Source organism: Cricetulus griseus, chromosome 5 (genome assembly GCF_003668045.3).
Source record: "Cricetulus griseus strain 17A/GY chromosome 5, alternate assembly CriGri-PICRH-1.0, whole genome shotgun sequence".
Classification (NCBI taxonomy): Eukaryota; Metazoa; Chordata; class Mammalia; order Rodentia; family Cricetidae; genus Cricetulus; species Cricetulus griseus.
In genome coordinates this window covers 87569518-87595383 of record NC_048598.1, presented here as the reverse complement: position 1 = coordinate 87595383, position 25866 = coordinate 87569518, and the positions used below count along the sequence as shown (strand labels likewise).

The following is a 25866-nucleotide window of genomic DNA, read 5'->3' as shown; positions in this document are numbered from 1 at the left end:
TTTAATAGGTTGGAGAGAGGAGAATGTAGTTAAAGCTAACTTAAGGAGTCGTTGATAGACCAGTGAGAACAAACATTCATTGACTACTTCCTCATTTCCAGGCATTTTAGATGGACCAGAGTGTGTACACCTCACAACAACCCCAGGAAATTGGTGCTGTTGCTGTTCCCATTTCAGGCTGGCCAAGTCTCAGAGGGAGAAAGTAAATTGCCTGAGACAACTTAGCTTAGGAGAACCAAGATTTAAGGTAGATGTACCATCACTCAAAGCCTAGGCTGTCAAATGGATTGTACTTTTACAACTAGAGCCAGATTTGAATGCTATCAGTGTAGTCATGTCTTTTAAAAGTGCTCTCTGAAAGACAGTGTGTGGTGTTCACAGAAAGTAAGGTGACACATAATATGAGTGAGTATTGGGAGTATCTTGCCTTGGTGTTGTCTTGCAACCTTGGCTGATAGCATCTGTCCTACCTCTCAAGAAGACATCCCCTGTGTCCTAACTAACAGGCACAGTGGGCAGTGTTAGTTTTATTGAGGGGTCTGCAGGAAATGGGTGTTCTCAAGAGCAGGGGGAGTTTCATGCTGTCCGCTGAAGATGTGTTTCCTGGATGTTGCTGGGGCGGAGGTGGGGGGGGTGGGGGTTGGAGGGGGTGGGGTTCCTTTGTCTTGTGCTTTAGAATAAGCAAAGTAAGCAAACCAATGGTGCCCACATTTATTTGCTTGCTTTCTTGTTAAGAGAAGAAGCTAGAGGAACCAGAATAGAGGGACCTAAACAGAAGGGGTTTGTCAGAAAGTGTGAGGACTGATGGCATTTAATGAAACATGGTGGAAGAACTCACACCCTAGAAGATAGAGGGCAACCTAGAACTTGAAAACCAACATTCTGTCAGCCCTTTGAAGACACTGTCTTCTATTTCCCTTTAACTTGTTTCCAGGTCTTCTCGCACTCACGGGATGACATCATTCCTTCCTCACTGAAGTGCTTCAACTACCCCACACTCTCCTCTAGTTGGACCCTGTTTATTCATTCTGCCCTCTCTTTCCCTGGCAACTCTGCTTCGGGATTCTGTTTCCACCTTCACTTCTTCCATGCCACTGTTGAAGACTCTTGGTCCTGGCTACTGTAGTGGTCTCTGTGTCCTGACTGCCCTACCCCTGAAGTAAGTGAGGAAGTGGCAGCAAGATGAATATTGTATTTTAGCACTATGAAATTCTAGGACTGCCCCTATATCTATTGTCTCCTCCATCTTGCTTACTGGTTTAGCTCAGACTTCTTACTGCTTTGATCCTGTGGTCCCTGCGGAGAGCTAAGAACTGCCCACTGTGCCTGCTTTTCATCATTGAGTGTCTTAGAAGTGTCTACCTCTAATTCTTACTCTTCTCTTCCTCTCATTCTTTTTTTCTATCCTATTCATTCCTCTTTTGAAATTACTTTTTTAGGGTGGGAGTCAGTCAGGGGGTGGGAAAAGGGGAGGGGGGAACTGGGATTGGTATGTAAAATGAAAAATAAAATTTTAAATTAAAAAGAAATTACTTTCTTACCCAGTGACATGCTTATCAAAACCATCCTTAAACCACTTGCCATATTTGACACCATCAACTTGAGTCTATCAGAAGGAATGGGTCTTAATATTTAGTGAGAACAGTAGCTAGGTTAGAAGCTGGAGAGTGACACATGAAAAGGCTGCTGTGTTAGGAATGGACTGTAAGGACAGTGGAAGAAACATGGGGACCAATCAGACAAAGTGCAGTGTCCAAGTCAAGAGATGATGCTGACACCTAGACCGTAGGAGCAATGCTGAACCATTTGCTCAGTGGATTTTGAGAATAGAGCCGTAAGTTTCACTGATAGATTACATGAAATACAATAATAAGTTATGGGTGACAAGAACAATAGGAACACCAGGGACACTTGTGCAAGACAGTGGAAACTCACTAGTAGAAGAGAGATTCGGAAGGGAGATATTGAAAAGAAACAGAGTGATCACTGCCCCATGATCTCTTCACTCTCACGACTTTGAGACCATCACTGTGCATGACTCCTAAATTTACTCATATTCTAAACCACTCTTCTACAGCTCACATTGCATCCTGCTGCCTCCTCAGCAGCTGCAGTCCAGCATGTTTAAAGTTGAAAGCTGGATCTTTGCTGAACTCTTGTTCCAGCCACAGCCTTCTTCGTATCAGATCATTTCTGCTCATCCCTTCAGTTTCTCAGTTCAAAGGTTTGGACATCGTCTTGTGAGCCAGCTCTTATAAGTCCTGTTAAAGATATCTGTGAGCTTCAAATAATGGCCACTTACTAACTACCGACCTCTAGTCCAGCGACTGAGAGTGCTGTATCCCCCTGCATTGGTGGGCTCCTTGAGAACATCATCATCTCTGTTGATGTTTCTGTTCTACACACCCAGTTGCAGTGTGCTATACACCCCAAATGATGACTAAAATCATCACCAACAAAATTCATCTGGTAAATACTAGAATCATTAAAAAAAAAAAAAATAGCTGGGGCTGGAGAGATGGCTCAGTAATTAAGAGTGCTTGTTACTCTTCCAGAGGACTCTGAGTTCCCAACACCCACATCAGGTGGCTACAACCATTTGTAACTCCAGCTCTTGGGGATCTCTTGGCCTCAGTGAGCACCATGCAGTGCACATACATGCACACATAAAGACACACATTCGTATACATAGATAAAAAGCAAGAAAATGTCTGTAAAAACAAAGGTATTGAACTGATCTTAGAGGTCAGGAGTCTTTAAAAAAGACTAATTTTTGCATAAAATCAAGAAAAATTGGATTAGATTTAAATTTTGTCATTAAACACCTTTGTCTGATTGTCTTTTTCTCCACTTTGTCTTACATATTTACAGTAGACTTGGATGGCAAAAAACAAACAAACCAAAAATCCCACAGTGTAATAGTGTAATTAAAGTTCTAACCCTCTATAATTGTTCTTGAACCTGTAACATAAAAATGTATCTGAAAAGTTGGCATCAGATTTGTTAATGCTGGTAGCAATTAAATTAAAGGTTGGTTATTGGAGGCTGTAAGCTCCAGTTGGCTAGAGACTATTGGAATCTGGCTTACCCCTGTACCCACAGCACCCACCAAAGACTGATCCAGCAGTGGGAAGGAATAAATGACAGAATGAAGAATGAAAGGGAACTATGTAGAAGATCACTGAGGAAAGGAAACCAAATGAATGACCTTTCATAGAACAAGGTGTAATGTTTAGCTTTGTTCCCAACATTTATTTCTGTGAGATCAATGAGCAAGCACAGCTATTGCTAGAACACACTGGCTCATCCTTTCCTGGCTTTCCTGCCTCATCCACATACCAAGTACCTCTTTGAGAAGCCCAATGCACCAAGAAGGTGTCAGCTCTTCAAACAGCATCCCATGCATCTCCACAGAGCATTGTATCTGCATCCAGCACCCGCTAAGAGTTTACAGACTGGATAAGCCACTGGCCATTTCTTGTTGTGGATAAATCCTTACAGACCCACCTGTGTGTAGTTTCATTGTGTTGGTACTGTAGCCTTAAGTAAAATTGCTGCTGCATAATGAGTAGAAGTATGCCCAGCAAGAGCGTGTGTAGGGTCCCCGCCCCCTCCATACCCCCTCTCCCTTTGTCCTACCTTTGGTCTTGGAGCTATGCACATATCTGATTTCCCTTCTCAGGTTGGGAGAAGAGGGAGCTCTGGCTGCAGATTCTGCTGAGCCCTCTGCATCACATGAGACCTGGCACTCGCCCAGAGAAGGCTAGGTTCAGAATCCGATGCACTGCTGATAGTTAAGCCCCAACGCTCCCTTGCTCTCAGTTTAACTTGAGAAATGCCAGGAAATTTCATGTCAAGACTCACTCAGCACTCATTTTGATAAAGTGTATGCTGTTTCCATTGGGGCCATTTAGGGAGAACTTCAGGAGATTGGTTTCCAGAAGAGCCAGTGTAGCAGGAGGAAGGTATGTGGTGCCGTTGTCATGTGCCAGGTGCTCAGAGTAGTTCCTGCCAGCTCAGTACTGAAGTCCTGGAGCTGGGAAAGTTACTTTATTACCGCAGATCTGCTTGTTTCTGTCTCTTAAAAATCAATGCAGCAAAGTGCATTTTGAGATCATCAACAAGTGTGAATTTAAAATTTGGGTCAAGGATAATCACAAGCATGGCACCCTGCTTCCATAGGAAGGGGAGGAACTTCTGTGAAAAAATCAAGCAGTGCTGACATTGAGAAGTTGCTGTAAGTTTGGTTTTTTTTTTTTTTTTTTTTTTTTAATGGTTTTTCAGGACAGGGTTTCTCTGTGTAACAGCCCTGGCTGTCCTAGAACTCACTTTGTAGAGCAGGCTGGCTTCAATCTCATTGACATCTGCCTGCCTCTGCCTCCCAAGTGCTGGGATTAAAGGTGTGTGCCGCCACCACCTGGCTGTAGTAGGTTTTTAAGACCCAAAGTAGAATAACTCCATCTGATGCACACAGTGGGTAAAAGGATCCTGACCAGCACCTATGGGCTAGCAGTAGGACAGCTGGGGAAATTCTTTGGAGGCCCTGCCTTAAGTGGGGCAGATGGCACACCCCCAGTACTGAATACCCCTAGTGAGGGCCCTCTGTGCTGCCTGAGCTTCTCTTTCAGAGCTGTCTGTAGAGGTTTTGTGACCTTATACTAAGTTGTGCCCAGCTAGGAGCGAAGCTTCTAACTGACAAACAGCTGTATGTAGTGCAGGGAGTTTAAGTTATTTGTGTGTGTGTGTGTGTGTGTGTGTAAAGAGCAAATAGGTGGTCTGGGGAGACAGCTCAGAGGGTAAGTGCTTGACACACAAACGTGAGGACCAGAGTTTGGATATTCAGAACCAAGTAAATGCTAGATGGGGCATAATGGCCAGCCTGTAATCCCAGCCTTGGAGAGATGAAAACAATGGGTCCCCAGAGAAAGCAGGCTGTGAAGATTCGCTAATAATAGATAACCATTTACTTAATCTAAATATCTCACTGTAGTTCCCAGGAAGTTATACTCGGCATACCTAAAGCGCCATCACAAAAGGGAGAGATGGTGAAAGAGAACCTGCCTGCTGAAGAAATGGATAGCCAGGTCATGGCACTCCTAGAAATACCACGCACATTGTTCCAACACACAGCCCACGTTAAGCTCCTGACAGAACTAGTGAAGGGTCATAAAAGTAAAGAGCCTCAGAATGCCTGTTCAGATCCTGTTGGACCTCAGATCCCTGGCCTTAGTTTTTTTGTCTGTTAAATGAGTAAGATAGTAGTGACGATCTCATGTGACTGCGAAAGCTAATGAATGTCATATACTTAGCTCCTGGAACATAGTAGTGACCGTAGTGGCCACTGTTGTGTTTGCTGTTGTCATGAAGGTGCTGTCAGCTGTGCCATTGAGAAAAGCATGGAGAAGTCACACTAGCTTCTCCAAGGTAGAGGTGGCGAGGCTCTTGTTTTGCTCTTTGATCTGGATGTAATTTGCACATGTAGCATTGTTAAGTCATATCAATACCAGCTCCTAGCACTGGGGAGGAGGCTGGTTTCTCCTCTATGTATAATAGAACAGCCTGCTACTCACACTGGAGGAGAACAGAGGGAGCTGTAGGCCTGTGGTGGAATTGTACAAGTATTTGTCCGTCCTTCTCCTTGTCCGCTCTTGCTCAAGTTTAGACCCCTCAGTCTGGAGCCTGACACTCAGGTATTGATTCTATCTCCTGTTACCTCAGCTTCCTGCTCCCAGTCTAGCTATGGGTTGGAGTCTCAGCCTACCTTCTGGTTCTGTGTCATCATGGCTGAGCTGCTGCCACCTCCCTTCCCCATTGTAACCAGCGTCCCTAGCCGTCGAGAGGACAGCCAGAGATTTACTGAAATGGCCGATGTTAATAAGCCTCTACTAGTTTTTGGAAAGGAACGTCATTGACAGTTGGCTGTGTGGTATGAATCTGTCCCTTAGGAGTTTTTCCCCATCACTTGGGTTTGCTCCAAGTGACACTAGAGTGGTCTGCTTCAGCTTTTCCTTCCGTCGGCCGCCTGTATGCTTCTGAATACTGTTGCTTTATTTACCCTCCTCTTTCAAATAGTCACAGGCACTAATCCACATTATGGCTTTACAGGCAGTAAATTAAATTATATTAATTCTAAACACAGTGTTTTTGAACTATATAGAGGCTGCAGCCTTTGAAACCACTAACTTAATTTTGTTTAACCCTTACTCAATAACTCAAAAAGAGCCAAAGTTTCTTTCTTTCAAATTTAGTTTAAAAAATAATAATAAATTGCTCCCAGGCAGTAGTTCTGGGTGCCAAATTTTATCTGCAATCTGAATCTTCTGTCTGCATTGAAGCGCCTCAAAAGTCAGGGGGTCAGAGTACTCGTGAAGATGTGAAGGACTGTAACTTGATTGAGCTCCAACCGTGTGGCTTCAGCTGTGTGACTTTGCACTGGTCACTTACTCTTATCAATCAAACCACTTACAGGGGTTTGGTTCTCTTATCTGCAAAGCTCCATCTGCAGTGAGATTTTCCAGGGAGTGAAATGCATGTTTTATTGAGCACTTTGAAAGTATGTGCCCGTCTGAATGTGAAGTCCTGCCTTGGAGAGCACAGGTAGGACTGAAACTGTCCCAATGGGCCTCCTTGAGTCCTCTGGAAGCTTATTCAAGGCCCAGGCTCTGTTTTCATGATGCAGTATTTTGTCACAAGACTTTGAATTTAGCAAATCCTCATCACTTGAGATAGGGCATGCATATTTGAAGGAGGTAGTCAAACGAGATGCTGTCATCCTGCCCCCCCCCAATTGAACTCACTTGTGTGGGAGAATGGGCCAGTTTCTTTAAAATTGGGGGGGGGGGGCTTTTAAGTTAAACTGTGATACTTACACAGCATGTGGCTCAGAGCAAGTTGTTTGGTTGTTGAGGAATCACTGCCTTTTATGACACTGGCTATTACTTCACCAATCTTAGATGTTTGGGTTAAATTGAGAGTGTCATCTGTAACTGGCTCTAAACAGATGATCATCCTAATGCTTGAACTTCTAGAAGACTGTAAAGAGAATTAACTGGCACTTCCTTTTAAGTAAAGTTAATTCCCTGTGCTGAAGTGCAGGGGCATGTAAAGTCTTACTGAAACAGCTAAGGCAACAGGTTCTCGCTGCAGTTACTGCGGCATGTAGTGAGTTCTGCTTCTACCCATTGTCTAACTTTCCCTTTGACACTAGGACATCTCTCTCGTCGGTCTGCGGGAGGTGAGAGCAGGTGCTCACAAAATGCCTCCCAATTATTCCCCAATCCATGGCAGCAGCTTCTCTGTTCTCAGTGACTTTCTGCTGCTTCCTGATGCAGGAGACATTCTGAAGACATTCGAAATGGTACCACGAAAGACTCTACAGGGACCCCACACACACCAGATTGTAGATACCATTAAATACTGCACGGAGTGTGGGAGTCTTCACAATAAGTCTGTTTGTTTTAGGTTTGGGTTTTGGTTTTGGTTTTTCGAGACAGGGTATCTCTGTGTACCTTTGGAGCCTATCCTGGCACTCACTCTGTAGACCAGGCTGGCCTCAAACTCACAGAGATCCGCCTGCTTCTGCCTTTGCCTCTGCCTCCCGAGTGCTGGGATTAAAGGCGTGCGCCACCAACGCCCGGCTGAATAAGTCTGTTTTTTCAGGATACATCGCTACTATATTTTAAAACCTTGTCAGCGTACATTCTTATGGAGAGTTCTCTGCTCTTTCTGTGGTTGATCAAATGCTAAGAAAAGCCAATGAAATACCATTTCCATTATGACTCTGTTAGCTTCTGTGGAGCAGCTGGCAGCTCTGGAGCCTTCCATAAATGCACTTTACTTGGATTTTCACTTGCTTCTGGGGTTTGTACCAGCACAGATTTTGAAGGTTTCTGGCCCAGATCTTTGTCTTGTTTTAACCCAGGAGAAATGTGAAAAGTTCTTAGTGATGGAAGTGCAGTCCCCATGGCTGTCTCCTGATGTGATCATGAGATATCTGATATGGTCAAGTTGGCACTGTCTCCACCAAGCCATATTGGACTCATTGTGCACAGTGCACCTGCATACAGCAGCTTGACTAAACAGTGGCAGAGGCACAGCAGGTCCTATCCTTTGGCACACTGAGTTCAAGTTTCTTCTGTCCTCTTTACGGTGATAGATTTGAAACTATATACAGTATCTGGAGTCTCTAGAGTAGCAAACCATTGCTGGACTTTGAGTGAGTGCCCCACCATTTAACACACAACTCTAGTCTAAAAGCCATGTCATCAAGTTTCTCCATGCATTACCAGTTGCGACCTACCCCCTCTGTTTCCTTTCATTCCAAAATGGCTGCGCTCTTGTGTTTCATTTTTTGCTTGTTGACAAAATTCCTATAAACTGAATGGATAAAACAATGCAACTATGAAAGTCTCTGAAAACCGTGGACTTTGCTATGGTAGCATGGCTGGTGCGCTCCCCCCCCCCTCTCTGTGTGTGTATGTGTGTGTGTGTGTGTGTGTGTGAGAGAGAGAGAGAGAGAGAGAGAGAGAGAGAGAGAGAGAGAGAGAGACGGTGTTATATCACCGAGGTCCTTGTGAGCTCCGCAGGGTGTCACGTTGCTCTATGTAACAAACCCCTTGGCTTCTAAATCCCCATGCTGGAAATGATTACAAGAATCCGGATGGCCATCTCTAGAGTCTCATGAATCTGGAGAATTTCTTCCTGTTTGGGGGAAAAGTTTTATAAAGACTTTTCTTTTCTCTTTGTGGAGGAAGACCTGGCCTTTGTTGCAAGCTTCTGTAGAAAACATCAGCAGTGTTAGCTTGTGTAGCTTTGTGTCTGAAGAGTAACCGTGCCCTCGGCTGCGAGGTCTGTGTTTTAACTCTGTGCAGATGTGTGCTAAAAGAACATGATGTGCTTATTTGTTGCATTTATGCTACTTTCTTACTTTAAGTAAGATGGATGAAATTACATATTAAATAAAAACAGCAGCTCCAACAGCAGTCCTTAGCAAATGGAAAAGGCCTTCCAGAGACAGGAGAGAAAACAAGACGATGTTTTTAATAACTCATTGACTTGTGAGAACTGTCCATTTAGAAACTTGTATATAATAAGTTCTCTGTGGGATTTACTTGGTGTTAACTGCCTAATGTTTAGAAGTGATCTTCCATTAAATTGTGCTGGAGAGATATTACCCAACACATTGTGTTCTATGTTACCAAATACAACAGTAATTTTTATGTGCACTCAGTGGCATGGACACGTATGTGTGAGAGGAGACTCACTAAGAATAGCTGCATGGCTGTGGGCAGGCTATTAAGCCTCCCTCCGTCTCTCCCACCCCCATCTCCCCCTCCCAAATACCATGATCAATTGAGAATGTGCAGCCAGCAGTACATGGCATATATTTGTCATTATGGGCTCATTCTGTGTTCCAGGTAAGAGAGTATTTTCCTTTTGTACTTTGGAGCTAGGAAGTACTCAGTGTTGGCCTTAGTTCTCAGTTCTAGAGGGAAAGAGATTCGGAGTCTGGAAAGCACTTTCCCATGCAGCTCCTGAGCACGAAGTGTCTCCTCCTGTCCTGGGCAGCCACATGTGTCTGAGAACCTTCAGGGTCAGAGCCACCCCAGGGTTGGTTCCCATTCTCCCAGTTTCCCTCCTTTGTGCTGGCTTTTTCTGTGGCTTGGGCAACTTTAAGAAAGTTTTCAAAATGCAAGAACTACTTAACTTCATTCCTTCATTGTTTAAAAATAGGGTTGATCAATACAGAGCATTAGCGGGAAGCAACATAATGCTTTCTTATTGATTTCAGTGGCTACTGCCCTCAGGCTTCTGTGAGGGTGGCATGATATATGAAATACACTCCCAGGTTAAACAAGCCGATTTTCTCCTTACAGCTCCAGTCACCTTAAGCAGACTTTTTATAAGGATGTGATTTTGTGGCAGTCACTGCCTCTCCATCGCATGTGTGCGCCTGTGCATATGCATATACAGTGCATCTTAAGACTGCCAGTGGCCTGCAGAGTGGGTGCTTTGGGAAGTTTTCCGCCATAGCTTTACTAATTGCTAGATGCTGTTCAAGGATATATGTATCTACAGCCCCAAAGTCCACTGATTTTAGGCATCTTATTTATTTATTTATTTATTTACTTATTTATTTATTTATTATGTATACAACATTCTGCTTCCATGTATATCTGCACACCAGAAGAGGGTACCAGATCTCATAACGGTTGGTTGTGAGCCACCATGTGGTTGCTGGGAATTGAACTCAGGACCTCTGGAAGAACAGTCAGTGCTCTTAACCTCTGAGCCATCTCTCTAGCCCGATTTTAAGCATCTTAACAAATGGCTAAAGGTGTGAGCCAGAGTATCGAGGGGCTGGACAGTGCTCTACATAGTAATCAGTTGCACCCCAGTAAAGCCAAATTAGTGAGTATCCAAAAGAGCTGTCCAAAGAAAGAGCAGGGGTCATTGAGAAACTTACGTAGTTAGCTGTGGGCCGACACTGCGTGTGTCGGCTGGTGCTCTATCAGTCAGAGCTCCAGCGGCTGGGCCCTGTCACCAATACATGATGCTGCTGTCCATCAGTCAACACCACTCACAGGCTGTCTCTCCACCTGCTGGGGGCGCCATAGACATAAGCTGATGAAGTGGATCTCCCTGGTGCTTGTGTCCAGAGAAGCATCACTCCCTGTCTTCGTATTAGACTGCTAACGAAATTATACCCTCAAGATAAATTTGTTGGATGCTAGACGGTCTTTTAAAATAAATAGGGCTCTAGGAATGTAGAAGGGTTGTGCATCTGAACTCAAGAGACACCCTAGTTAAATGGGAGGTGAGAGACCTTTCCCCAGCAGATACGAGATGATCAGCACCGGAGTATCACAGGAGAGCACAGTGCAAACACAGAAATGGAATGGTGGGCGACTCCTTCTACTCCATCCAGTGCCTGCTGGTGGGGGGGGAGACGGGGGGGGGGAGATCCATTGACAACCTCCAGCATTTTCCTTTTCCCTTCCTGTATTCAAGAGGCATTCTTAGAGGAAGGAATTCGAGGGCACTAGTATCACTATCTGTCTCATTACTGTGTTGACATTTTTAAAGTGCCATTAATCATAGGAAATGGAGCTTAATGATGTAGAAAAATGCCCAGCCAAGGAACATCGAGAAAGGGAGCCATGGCCCGGAACTCACATGAAACTGGAGGGAACTGCATCCTAACCATCATTTTTTATTTTGTTTTATTATGGTTTTACTGCAGCTCAGTAATTGGGTAGCATATGTACAAGCAAGGCAATAGCAAACATTGCTATATGGTATATAAAGTATATAAAGAATATTCAACTTGAGATTATATCTTTGAGGGGTTTTTTCCTTTTGAAAAAAAAAATCGCTTTTTCTTTCACATACTTCCCATACTGTTGCTATGGCGCAACAGTCTCGGTTCTCTTACACATGCTGTTTTCACATGCTATTACTAAGCAGGTACCCATCCCAGCTGCCCTCTAGTATTTATTTTCCCATTGAATACTCCATGCTTTGTAGGTGATTTCACTTATGTGTGGCTCAGTGGCATTTGTGTCCTTGGAGCTGACAGTCTGGCAGGTCATCCTCCCATCACATAGATGTACATCAAGGATGTCTGACATGGGAGTGTTTGTGAAAGTCAGAAATACCTGACACATGCCATACTGGATTTTGGTATCATCAATACATTGTATTTGACTGTTAATCTAAATTCAAATGTTTCCCTGACTGAAAATTGTAGGAAACATGAGGTAAATATAGATAGGCTTATCCAGAAAATAGGCCTGTGATGCTAAACTGTAATGAACAGCACACTGTAAAATGTCCCTGGCCCGACTGTGAGCAGGCACTGTGCCCTTGGAAAATAGCACTAGAGCTTAAACACACCTCCTCCCCCTGCCCACATGCCCCTTAACTGAGTCACTTGCTGCAGCATAGGACATATGGTCAGCTCTCCATAGAGACCAGTTGAGGTAAGAGAATCTGAAGCTGACCTGTGCAAGGAAATGTAAAAAGTAATATTAGTGATAAATGTTTGGCTTTTCTCCCCACTGAAGGTTTTTGTCATTCATCGGAGGGACACTACATGAGATTGGAAAGCCTGAAATGCAACAAAAAATAAATTCATCTCTCGGGAAAGAAAGCATAGAGAAAACTGCAGAAAGGTTAAAGACAACTGCCCATACCTTACAGGTCATCATCGATGGTCTGAGCCAGCCCGAAAGCTTTGACTTCCGAACAGGTGGGTGAACGTGAGCTGTAGCCCATGACTTAGTGAAGTTTGCCTCATCACCTTTGACCCTCACAACAGCCGAATGCCTGAAGTAGATCAGATCCTTTCACCCTCTGCATGAGAGAGCTGAGGGTCAGCATGCATCCGTGACTGTCACTAGCATTGGTGTCTGGAGTCAGACAGAAGCAGGGCTCTGAGTCTTTGCCCAATCGGATGTTGATTTGCCAGTGCACTAGGACAGATGCATCACTATGCATGGAGGCTTGCTCTCCCTGACTGTCCTGTAATCTCCTTATTTCTGAAGTGCCAAAAGGGAAGGCTTTCCATTCACCCCCAAAAGTGAATCTTCTTCCTAAATTGCAGCCCTCCAGGTCTCTGGATTCCATGTCACTGTGAAGAAATAGGATGACACCTCCGTGTTGATCAACTTTCTAATTTAGAGTGTTCTTGCTTTCTGTGCAAGTAGAGGGTGAAGGAAGTATAATAGCTATAGTTGTTGAGAGCAATGGCCCCTTGAGACAGAATTGCAGCTGGAGAAAATAAAACACCAAATGAGACCAGTGGGTATCAAAGCCTTCCATTTGTCCTTCATGTAAAGTGGCTGTTCCCATAGACAAACATGCCAAGAAGCCTGCTTCTCTTCATGTGGATTCCACGGCTGCCCCTTGTAGGAACACTAAGCTCAGTGTCTCTCATGCAGGGTGGGATTGGTGACATACCTAAACACTGCCTGGATGGTTGACAAAGACAATTTAGCTACAGGTGGCCTGTGCTGGCTTTTCCTGTCCATCTTGGTTTTTCTATCACGGTGTTGATTGCTTCATTATCTCAGTTACACTAGGGACTCAAAGCAAAGGCATACACCCAGTTAAGCAGGGGGCCTTCCTTAATTGGTCTCTTGTTGGGCAGAACACAGATGAACCTGGGCTTTCCCGTGTGACAAGTACAATTTCAAATAGGTCTCTTTAAGCAAACTTTGCAGCTAATCTTTGCCCTGGTTAAGTCACTATTTTCAAGATATTTGAGAACTATCATTTTACTGTTGAACGCATTTCCAAGGGGGAGATGTAAATGAGTCATACTTTGGAGACAGGGGATAGATGGTGTTTTGGGCATTTCTAGGTTATAGTATTTGTATTACATCTCTTTTCTCCATTTTCTCAAAAGTATTTCCTGTCTTAATTGCCTCATTCTTTCCTTATACTCATCAGATTTCAGTTGTTTTTTTTTTTTCAGTGACATAATCAATTCCTTTTTATTGAAGCTCTCCTTGCAAGTTAGTTTCCTTAATTAGGAACAAGATTGTGACAGTAGCCTGACCAAATGTACTACCTTGGCTCTCAAATTGTCAAAATTTGCATAGTACATGGAGGACTTTTGGTTTCTCAGTGGCCCAGGCTGTCTTGGGGAACATGTTGAGTGGTTCTCAACTCTGGTTTTCATGCAAAATTAAGCTGAGCTGCTGATCAGAGCCCCATGGGGATTGGCAGCAGCTGGACTTCTGCAAGGAAAAGAGGGGGAGAGAGTTTCCAAGCATGAGAACCTGCCTCATGGGCCTGGGGACCATCCTGACCCCGGCCCTGGACTCCTGCGTTTCTCTGGGCTGTGAGTAGCCTTCTCCCTGTGTGGGTCAAATTACCAGAGGTTTCCTGTTTTGGAATTGAACGACAGGTGAAATCCCAGAGTCAGTTCCCACATCAGTGTATTTAATGAAGACAGTGAGGTTTGGGGTTTACAGGGTTTTGTCTTGTTTAGTAGGAGTGGGAGAACTTATTCTAAAAGATCCTGATCTTAAGGTGGTTGGACTGAGGGAGGAAAAGAATGGTGAGCAGTTGTTAATACAAAAGCAAAGAATAAGTCAGCAGTAATCAGGCTAAAGCCAACAACTTTGGAGGAAGCAGAACTGGACTGGGTGGATGGAGGCAATATGAGGACTTAGAGAAGGAGAGCCAAGCTAGACTGTGTTCTTTGTCGAGAGAGTCAGCACGCAGTGGTCCATGGGAAGGGGGCTGAGCCTGTGGAGGTAAATGCAAATGCAGGCCTTGGATAGCTTACAAGCCCCATTTAGACTCTTTGTCTCTTCTTCTCACAAAGCCTTTGTTGTTTTATTTTATCTGGGCCCACAGTTGGCCTGAGTTGTGCTCACTTCTTAAGGGCTGGTGTTGGCAAACAGAAGTGGGATGGGTCAGAGAAGAGCTGTGAAGACCGTGAGATGGGAACCTGGGTGTCTGGTCTCTGTATCTGGCATCAAGCAGAGCACCTGGCCATGAGGTAATGATAGAAAGCAGTAAACATTCAGTCAGCTGAACTAGAGAGAGAGACAGGAGCCTAGCTCTGACTGATGTGGGTTTCTGAGCCACGGGTAATCAAGAACCCATACCTCCTGATTGGATAAATGTGTTTGAAATAGAAAGAATTGATTCTTGAATTCCAGTTTGTGGGAAGAAGAGAGAACATTTGATTTCACCTACATTTGTCCAAGAGCTAGTGGAACTTTGATTACCTTGAAACAATTTAAGAACCCAGGAGTTGAAAGCTAGTGCCACCTCTCATGGAGCCAGGGCTCCCCCTTTCTGAGCATTTGTCATTTAGTCTGGTGTGTTCACTGAGCAAAGGTCCAATGTGATTGTCCTTTGCAGGAAAGAAAATGAGACCATCTGTCCACAGCCTTGCAGACAGACTGTGCTCCTGTTCACATTAGTGAGACAGGCTTCAGAGAGAAGTCAATGTCTGAGGAGTTTTTCTCGAACCATCTGTGTGAACGGTTTCTCCCAGGATGTGTTTTTTTCTCACAACAGGCCTGCGTTCTAGGCTCCTTTTACCTCTTCCCTCAAAGGCCCATATTGATCTGGGCATCCTTATCAGTCAATACACAGCAAATGCCAGCCCTCCAAGTACAGTGACTTCCTGGTTACACTAACTTTTACCCTCTTTCCTCATAGATTTTGATAAACCTGATTTCAAGAGAAGCATAGTGTGTCTGGAAGATCTGCAGGTTGGGACAGTTCTTACAGGCAAAGTGGAGAATGCCACCATGTTTGGGGTTTTTGTGGATATAGGAGTGGGGAAGTCGGGACTGATTCCTATACGAAACATAACAGAAGCAAAACTATCTAAAACGAAGAAGAGAAGGAGCCTGGGCCTGGGCCCTGGGGAAAGAGTGGAAGTGAAAGTCCTCAACATTGATATCCCCCGGTCTAGAATTTCGCTCGACCTCCTTCGGGTGTTGTGAGTTCCCCAGTGAAGGCCGAACCACCAGTATGCCCCCTCATTGCTACCGTTTTACAAGGACAAGCCAAAGCTCTTGGGATCTAGACAGCAGATGAGAGGGAGTCCTGGATAGAAGTGTTGTCGCACCATCCTGACTTCCCCTTTTGAATAAGACTACTGATGTCCTCACATGGCATCATACAGCAGCAGCTGTTTTACCTTTTTCAATTCCTCATTGACTGCACTGTCTATAGCAGGTGGCTTTACTTCGCCCTGCTGGCATCTGCTGTCTTGGGACTGGGTGTGTTGTCTTCTTTATTTGAAATGCATGGTGTTGGTTGACACATTAGCACTATCAGTCTTTAATCCTGCCATTTTTATTAGTTGTTAAATTAGGACTTTTGTGCATAATTCATAATTTTGTAATAATTTTTATTTTTCCTTACCAAACCAAGTGAAAATATACCAGTAAAAGAGATTATCATGTGTTTGTGAACATCAAGTGAATGATTTCACTGTGTTCCTCAGAAGAACATGTGTATTGACCCCTCCAATAAATGACTGGCTGGTGACTCTGGTGTTCTGTGCTCATTGAGTGAATACTAGGAACCATACTGAATTAAAGATATAATTTGTGGAACTGTGCCTCTGGGGAAGAGGGAAGATTCTGGAAATTTCAAAAGTTACATTAATTGACTTAGCTTATCACAAGGGGCATATTCTTAACTGTCAGGATTAAACTTCAAATAAGGATTAAAATGGCCTTCAAAAATACTAAATGTAGGTGTTCCAGGAATAATAAAGGAAGTGCCCCAACTCCGTTGTTATTCAGTGGAGAAGGTAAGTGTTGTATGACTGTTCGGGGTCAAATTCGATAAGTAGAGCCCACCCTGAGCACTGCTGCTGCGATGGTTTGCCCAGTGAAGTACTTGTGTGAACAAGGACCTGACCGCCTCCCTGGGTAATAAGGTGTGGCCAGCCCTGTTGATTTGTCTTGGGCAAATCATCCTTTATTTGTAAGTAAGCACCATTATCCTTGCAGACTTGTCAGTTCTGCTTCTTTTTGTCCTCTGGATGCCCAGTTTGGGATCATACAGTCGGCCAGTGGTAGTCATTGGGAGGTAGTGTATCTTGTGACAGTTCTGCCTGGTAGCTCTCTATTCTCAAACATTCTAACTAGTGTCTTTGAAGTCTATCTGCCTAACTTGCACTCCTGGTTTGCTTTTTCTGCTGCTTACGGGTCCTCAGCTGGCAATGAAAGGTAATGTTTTCATTTTTAGTCAGTCTTTTACTCATGCTCCCCAGGGTTCCCTGGTTCACAGTGTGGTGAGCTTCCAGAGTGCTCTCAGGAAGCTCCTCCTACTCCTGGGCACTTTGGGTGGAAGAGCCAGGGAAGCTCTGAGCCCTTGATGGTTAAGCCTTCATGAGCACAAATGGGATGAGTGCTCATTGTCCTCCAGGACATCTCAGTCAGCATGTCCTCTGCCCATTTTCTCTTAGAGGTGGTGGAAACTCTACAGAGCCCATCCTAGGAGATGACGTCAGTGCAGCTCCTACTGAGACGATGACCATAATCAATTCTTTTGTAGAGTTTTGCTGTAGACGAGGGGAAGAAATGGCAAAACAGCTAGAAGGTGAAATGGATCCAAGAGAGTTTCTATGTATTTCTAGGAAAAAAAAAAAAAGACATAATGTGTAAAAAATAGGAGTTCGATACAGAAGTCAGGAAAGTTACTGAATATATCCTGAATTGGTTCAAATGGAATCTAGTTCGAAGGGGGTGGTTTAAGATAGGGACACAGTAACAGCTGAACTGTCACTTATACCTGCTGAAGAAGGAAAATCGGTTTCCTCCAATAGAAAGACACTGAGTCTATCAACCACTCCAGGACAGGCTTCATGTTCAGGAGTAGCTGACCAAGATATAGTGGACAATGGGCTCCAGAGGGTTTTATTCATAGTTTTGTTTTGTTTTTGTGTGAGAGCTTTTATTTTGGTTACAGTTTGATAGGTTTTTTGGTTTTTGATGTGGTTTTACTTTGTTTTCTTTGGTTAGGGGGGTCTGTTGTTATATTGGATATTTTGTTTTTTTGTTGGTGAATGGGGGAGGAATATGATCAAAATAGCATATATCCAAGTGGACATGCTGGGATAGGTAGTGTCTTAGTTTCTTTGTTGTTGTGATAAAGCTCCAACAAAAGCAACGGAAGGAAGGAAGGGCTTACTTGCCTCACAGTTCCAGGTTATAAACCATCATGGCAAAGCAGCTGTCCACTAGCTCTTATCACTACCTCAGACCAAGGGGGGTGATCCTCAGACTGCTTCCTGCTTCACTGCTCCTCAGATTCACTCAGACTGCTATGCTCTCCTCAATGTGGTGAAAGACCAAGTCTAAGAATGACTTTTCTTCCTTCTTTTATATCTCTCAAACCCTGGGATTAAAGGTGTGTGATCCCAAGTGCTCAGATCTCTTTTGTGTGAGCTGTTTCTCTTTAGGACTGGATCAATTTCGTGTAGCTCAGGGTGGCCTTGAACTAATAGAGATCTGTCTGCTTGTCTCTTGAGTTCTGGGCTTAAAGATGTATGCTACCACCACCTGGCTCTATGGCTAACTAGTATGGCTACTGGAATTAAAGGTGTGTATCACCACTGCCTGGCTCTATGGCTTGTGGTTGGCTTTGCTTTCCATACCCTCAGGCGAGCTTTAATAAATCAAAAATAATATATCACCACAATGGCATGGCCGAGAAGTCACAATGGTGGGAGCTGGAGAGAACTGGTCACATATATCTGTAGTCAGAAGAAAGTAATAAATGTATACATGCTAGCTCAACTCAACCTTCATTCATATTGTCCAGGACTCAAAGCCCAGGGAATGGCATAGCCCTAGGTGGACAAGTCACTCACAGACATGTCTACAGACCAACCTACTCTAGACTTTCACAGAGACTCCCTTCCTGGTAATTCTAGACTGGTTCAAGTGGACAGTTAAGATGGAATATGACAGGCAGTTAACTATCTTAGACTAAAGTCCAGAGGAAAACTCTGGGAAAGCCTTTAACTAGTTAAAGTTATGAGACGGGATAAGACCACTAGTGAAATGGGTGAATATAATGCAAAAAAAGAGATCCAAGAAATCCATGACATTAAGTCATAAACTCTCAAATCTCTCCCTAAGACTAGAATTTATTTCTTCTGTACTAAGATGATGCTGACCAAAGGGAACAAAGAATTAGTTAATGAAGATGGTCTGGCCAGTTGATAGTGGCAGACTGGATCCATCAAGCAGGTTCTGGGAAAGGAAGAGGGTGAAGAGGTCAGGGGCTGCCACCATGCTCTCTGCTGCTTGGAGTGCTGGATGTGTTCGCTGCAGGGCGATGGTGAGAGTTCAGTGGAGATGGTGGTATTCCACCTGGCATTTTGGAGAAGCCAAAATACCCCTAGACTGCCTCATTTGGACTGCACACCATGTGAGAAAAAGCAAACTCACTCATTTAGACTGGAGATTAAGTGCATGCCCTAATACATGTCACTCTTCCCAGCTTCCCTTTCATGAAAACTACCCCACATATAATAGATACTCAATGTAAGTCAATGAATGAGTAAACATCTAATAAAACTGTAAAATCAATTAGGCAGTGGCCTAATGATTCCTGTTTATAATAATACACTGCAAAATGTCAAATATTTAACAACAGAAATTATAAATTTTTACTACTGAATATAAAAAAATAAATAAAAAAGAGTAGCTACTTTAAGGTTTACCAGGTTCCTATCGGCTCTGCATTATTTTTTAAAAAAAAGTTCTGGGCTGGAGTGGCAGCTCAGTGACTAAGAAGACTAGAGGACCAGGGTACTATTCTCTGGACCCACATACAACCTTCTGTACCTCCAGCTGCAGAGTCTGTTGCCATCTTGTGGCCTCTGTGGGTAATAAGCAAACACAGTAGGCGGGCATAATATGCAGACACAGCAACTAGACAAGAAGTAATAACTTTTAAAATCAGAAAACACTAGTGCTTCAAAAATAGCACCTGTAAAAAACAGACTATATAGACACATTTGCTGAAATTCCAACTTGTAGGTGGAAGTTTCTGTCCCACCAGCAGCTCCCAAATAAACACCTGGAGGCTTAATGTTGATTATAAATGCTCAGCCAATAGCTCAGGCTTGTTACTAGCTAACTCTTAAAAATTAATGCACATTTCTTACCTATGATCTGCTACGTGGCTTGGGACCTGTTCTCAGTACTGCATGCGTATCTTACTTCCAGACTCCACCCCTCTTCTTCCCAGCATTCTCAATTTGGCTCTCCCATCTAACCTTATCCTGTTCAGCTATTGGGCAGTCAGCTTCTTTGTTAAACCAATCACGGTGACACATATTCACCCAGTATAAAGGAATATTCCACAGCAAACAGCTTTTTTTGTTTTCTGTATGTTATTTATTTAAATTTATTTTGAAGATCATGTGAAAAACAGCTTCAAAAGAATAATCTGGAAATTTTGAGGGAAATGTCTAATATTAAAGTGTATTCTAAAGCTGCTGTCATTTTAACATAGGGGCTGGACAAACAGGACAAAATAAAGCAACTTAATAAAAAGCAGTGTATGTAAACAAATGGTATTTTGAGTTGGGACAAAATTATATTGTCATATCACACATGAAATAAATTCCAGGTGGGTTATTTCTTCTAAAGGTTACAAGCAAATAGAGAATGGCTTTGAGACACCTTTGAAAAGCTATGTGGAATACAAGAAAAAAAAAGTGTGGGGAAGCATGGATCTGTGAACCTAAAAGTTCTACTCAGAAGAGCATTTCCCAGGCAGTTGTGATAGGGCCCTGTGCCAGGTGCCAGTAACCCCAGATGAAGAAGGTGTTGTTGGTGTTTGTCTGTAGCCTAGTGGTCCTGGAATTTAATCATCCATCAGATTCATTAAGTTCAATATTGTGGGCATTTTGGAGTTTGCAAGCCTGCTGGCTCCTGCAGAACATTGGTGTCTTCTCATCGTTCTGGAAGCTACGAGACTTTAGAAGGCTTGACTCTGGATTAATAGAGTTCTCGGGTGGGGGCAGGGAGGTCAATGTTTCTAACTCTGACCTCAGAGTTAACACTTGCCTTAAAACTGGAAACAGCAAGAAGGGATGGGATGGAAAAACCAGAAATAAAATCAGTCTCCTCATTTTGGCCTCCTGCCTAAAGCCAGCCATAATTATGAGTTGGGTTTTATTAACAGATCATGGAGAACTCCTGAATGACCAGGCTCCTTGCCAACACCGTCTATTCCACAGGAAGAAAGATGGGATTTCTTCTCAATCGTCTGGCAGGGCGAGGATGGCTCTCACAGACTGGGTTTCTTATTTAGGTGAGACGGTTAGCAGACATGGGTCCTAACAGCACTAATTATATTAACCATTTAGAAGTTAAGAATCACCCCCAGAAAAGATGTGCTTCTTCCTTGCCCTGGAGTAGGCTTCTAGATAAAAACTGTGATGCCTGCCCCTCAAACATCTCAGAGGAGAAAATCCCTCCTACTGAAGCAAGTGGAGTATTAATCTAAATGCCACAGAGAAGTGCCACTGGGCTGCTATGCAGCCCGATCCTAGCAGGCGAATCTACAGCTAAAGAGACAACGGGGTGTATATGTGATAACTTTGAGTCATTGGAGAATCAAAATTTGAGAATCCTGTTTTATCTAAGCCAAGGACAATTTTGGATTTATTGCAGTATTTTACAAAGTGTTTGTCGGGACCCATAATGATGGCTCCACTCCATCTTGCCTCAAGGTCACAGAGTTCAAAACTGTCCTTAGTAAGTCAAAAGACCTAAAGGTCTAAGGCTTGGCTGTCTAAATAACAACAGACTTGGGCTCAGGTGTGTTCACTCTTGACCCTGAAGGCTGGATAACATATGTGGCTACCAAATACTTGGAGGATTAAGGGAAGTAAGTCTGTTTGCTCCTTATACATGATAATAGTAGTGTTCTGCCATGTCCCCCCTTTTGGTTGGGATACTTAAGATTGTTGAAGAATAAACTAGGGGCATTCATTATTCACTGGACTCTATCCCGTGTCTCTGTCTTTCTCTTAATGTCTTTACCTACCCTTTCTCAATCCACACTCTCAAGTGCAAACCAGGCAAGTCGGCTGGTTCTAACTAAAGGCCCACAAAGACAGTTTCCCACAAGCGATCAAGTAACACATGTGACCTTGATGCTTATTGAATATTGTCACTGCAGACAAACCTTTCCTCCATGAGGGAGCTCACTGCAAGACAGCCTGTATTTGGATGTCTGTCCCCTTGGATCACTTGACACATGTGCCCCAGGTTCAGTCCCTTGGTAATGAAAAAAGTAGCACCAGAGAAAAAAAAACGTTTTTCTAAAATTCTTTGTTTCACACTGCCAAGGGATTCCTGAGGCTAGAACATGAGATGCTCCTTTGTCAAGTGTGTGTACTTTGGCCCTTTAATAGCCCAAACGACTGAATTCTTAGGTGCCATTTTTACCTAACACACACCTGAAGTTCTTCAGGGCCAATTTGTCATGATTTTATGACCTTTTGTCCTGATTTAAAAAGGAACACATTGTGGTATAAAATGTACAAATAATGAGATTAAAAAAACACCTGAAATGTGAAAAGTAGCCATTTTTATAGTTGATGTACTTCCCAGACCTTGTGTGTTTCTAAAAAACTTAATAGGTTGGGGTCTTAACTACTGTTTTGCTAATCTGGAGTTGTTTCTACTCTTCCACTTTTTCTCTATAAAATGTGTAGTGTGGGTGATATTTTCTTATCAAACCTACATATCTGCCTCATCATAGGTCCAGGGTAGAATCTTAAATATCCCTGGCAGAATTTTCATTTGAGCAGTTTTTCCCCCCAGGTGGTAGCACTCTTTCTGGAGTCTGTGGAGCCTTTAGGAGGTGGGGCCTATAAGGCCAAATAGGTTCTTTAAAAATGGGCTTGTGGAGGTTAGACCTGTTCTGGTTCTGGCCCTGTGCTGTCTGCTTCCTGACATAATGTCCTTACCATGATGGACTGAAATCTGAAACCTGAGCCAAAACCCCCCAAACTTCCCCTCCCTTAATCGTCTGTCAGGGATTCCATGACAGCAGTGAAAAAAGCACTGTCTATGGTAACGATTGCTGGGAACACTGGTGTATGGTCCTGAAGGTATGTTTCTGCCACAAATAAACATATTTAGATGCCCAGGGCTGAGGATAAATACTGTTTTGTGAAGTGTGCCTCAGTTCCATATGCCCATTGTATGTGCTGATGAAGGGTTAAGATGTGGAATATGATGTTACTTAGGGTTTCTATTGCTGTGAGGAGACACCATGACCACCGAAACTCATAAACAAAATATTTAATTGGGGTGGCTCACTTACAGTTTCAGAGGTTCAGTCCATTACCCTCATGATGGGGATCATGACAACATAGAGGCAAATGTGGTGCTGGAGTTGAGGATGCTACATATTGCAGGCAACAGGAAGTGGACTGATTGCCACACTGAGTGAAGCTTGAGAAAAAAGACCTCAGGGCCTGCCCCCACAGTGATATACTTCCTCCAGCTATGCCATATCCTCTCCAACAAAGCCACACCTCCTAATAGTGCCACTCCCTTTGGGGGCTATTTTCTTCCAAACCACCACTGAGGTGTTATTTATTTTGGGTTGTGACATTTAGCAAATGAAAGTCAAGCCTGGAAGAAATCTTTCAGGAGTAAGAATGATGCCACCTTCTCAGTTACTGATGAGTCTGTGACCAAATGTCTGACAAAAAGCTTAAGTGGGAAAGGATTCATTTGGAGGTCATACTTTAAAAGTGGGTACAGTCCTTCATGGTAGGAAAGTGTAAAGGCTGGACCATGAGGTGGCTAGTCACATGTTAGAGCACAATGCATGCTGGTGTTCAGATGTCTTCTTTTTCCCTTTCTATTGCTTCTGGAAGCTCAACCCATGAGATAGGACTGCCTATGTCCAGGCTGCTTAGTTGCACCTCTCTGAAAATGCCCTCACAGAAACTGGCAGAAGTGTGTCTCCTAAGCGATTCTAAATCCAGTCCACTTGACAAGGATGGTAACTATCACACTTCTGACTATGGAACAGTCACTCTTCTGCCTGGGATAACCTCCCCAGAAGGAGGATAACATCCCCACTCCTCCATTAGATCCCAGAAATGATCTCACCCCAGATGAAATCTTGTTAGAAGAGTCTCACTGTCCTCCTAGGTTACATGAGTCAAGCTGACCATCAGAGGCTCTCCTTGTGCCACAAAACCAGCCTTCACTTCCTAGCCACTTACATGACTCAACAGCATTTAGTTAATGTCTTCCTTTGCATTCTCTTTGGGGTGCTGTGACCTTAAATGTCCACCACTATTGATGCTAATCCAGATGTCTTGATCTTCACCCTCATCCATTCCTCCTCTGACTTTGACCTGTATTCTCCATCTTCTCCCATTGGTTCCCCTAGGCGTGTTCACCTCAGGCCCTTTATTAGCTTAGCTCACTTTCTGTAGAAAATAGAGCACAGAGAAATCTCACATGCCCAGAGTAGGTTGAGGATCACCATTCCAGGGAAGGAAAAGGAAAAGAAGATTGAAGAGCCCAGGAAACAGAAAAGACAAACACAAAGGGATGCTCACAGCCTCATAGGAGAACCTGGCCAGGGTCTTAGTCATCATGTCAGAAGATGTGTAAAATGATGGTGGCTCAGAACAGGGGAAGGAAGAAGTGAATGTAAAAGACTTGGTGTTTATTCACTGGCTTTCTGGCTGGTCTGACCATGCACTGGTTACCCATACATTTCTAGGCTTTATCTTGGTTTCTGTTGACAGCAAGTGAGGAAATGGGCCCAAGAGAACTGGATCACTGTACCAGAAGTACTTTGAATCCCCCTGGCAATAGTTGTGATGAAGACCATGCTGAAGTCTGGTTCTTGTTCCCGTCTTCATGCCCATGTGACCACAGTAGCATCCAGGCTTCCCATGAAGCAACTGGTTGAGACCATAGAACTGGAGGTGATGAAGCAAGGCCACATGAACTGGGGAGCCCCACAAACAGAACCGACACAAACTCAGCTACATTAGAATTGGTCTCCCCCAGCACACTTAATTTTGTATATTATGCTGCCTCATCACACTGGTTTTCCCCCATCATCCCTTTGTCCCCATCCTGTACTTGTGGACCTCAACTGCAACCCATGCTACTGGCCCCAGGTAGTCCAGCCGTCAGAGCCTGCCCATCTTCACTGTCCCTCTGGTTCCTTTTGTCCACCCCACCCCAGACCTCTGAGAGCTCTGAGCAGCTGCTGCACATCCACGAAGGAAAATGAGAAACTCAGAGCAGTAGGGAGAGAGAGGGCTCTGGCTCAGGGAGAGTTTGGCTCCTGTGTGATTGATACTGGAAGCTGTTGTAGCTGAAAATGGATGTGAGTCCAAGGGCCAAGAAAACTAAAGCTGACAAATGGCCCTTAACCCACATCTTTCAAAGAGGGAAACACTCTCCATGTCCTATTCCATCCCCAAGATAAAAACATCAAAACCCCTAGGAGAGGATATGCAAAACTAGACTGTGTATGTCTAATTTGACAAAGGGTTATTTCAAAATAAATCGCTCAAAGCAAAGTACAGAGCAGGAGAGTCCCTTTGGGCTCTGGCCAACCCTTCATTACTGCAGTCTGCTGGCCCCAGCGAATAGGGCCAGGACCAAAGAAAACAGTCTGCAGCCACGCTTCACCTCCAGGAACTGGACCCTGTGCTTTTAGTTTCAGTTAACAGTTTTACTGCGGTCAAATATATGCAACACACCAGTCACCCATTTAAAAGGTACATTCAAACAAAGCTGGGCATGGTGGCACATGCCTTTACTGTCATCACTTGGGAAGCTGAGGCAGGGGGATTCTTGAGTTCAAAGCCAGCCTGGACTATACAGCAAGACCACACCTCAAAAGACAACACAACAAAACAATATAGAAGGTACAAGTGGTGGGCTTTAGTGTAATCACAGAGTTCTGCAACTATTACCACAGTAGTTCTCTGGAACTTTCATCACCTCAACAGTCTTGCTGCCATTAGCAGCTGCTCCACATCTAACCATCAACTGCAGCTCCAAGCAATGACTAATCCACTTATTGTCTCTGTGGCTTGCCATTCTGGACAAGTCACTTATTTTATTCGATATTTTTTATATGAGAAAGGTTTTCACTATGCAGTCCTTTCTGGCCTGGAACTCATTATATGTAGACAACGTTGGCCTTGAATGCACAGAGACCTGCCTGCCTCTGCATTCCAGGTGCTGGGATTAAAGGTTTGTGCCAAGCCCAGCACGCTCTGCATTTTTGCCAGCAGTTTGTACAGGTTACATTTTCCCACATATTCATCAATGTTTGTGATTACTAACGCTTAATTGT

General features: G+C 43.8%; 1 protein-coding gene across 4 annotated transcripts in view; it reads left to right on the top strand.

The window, feature by feature from the left end:
* Srbd1 (S1 RNA binding domain 1) overlaps positions 1 to 16023 on the top strand; it is a 166950-nt gene extending 150927 nt beyond the window's left edge. For all 4 annotated transcript variants that reach the window (XM_027417969.2, XM_027417968.2, XM_035445155.1 and 1 more), the window contains 2 exons: positions 12066 to 12250; positions 15184 to 16023. In XM_027417969.2, coding sequence (XP_027273770.1) covers positions 12066 to 12250; positions 15184 to 15473 — 475 coding nt within the window. In that variant the 3' untranslated portion in view covers positions 15474 to 16023. The remainder of the gene's footprint in view (positions 1 to 12065; positions 12251 to 15183) is intronic.
* The last annotated feature ends 9843 nt before the right edge of the window (positions 16024 to 25866 follow it).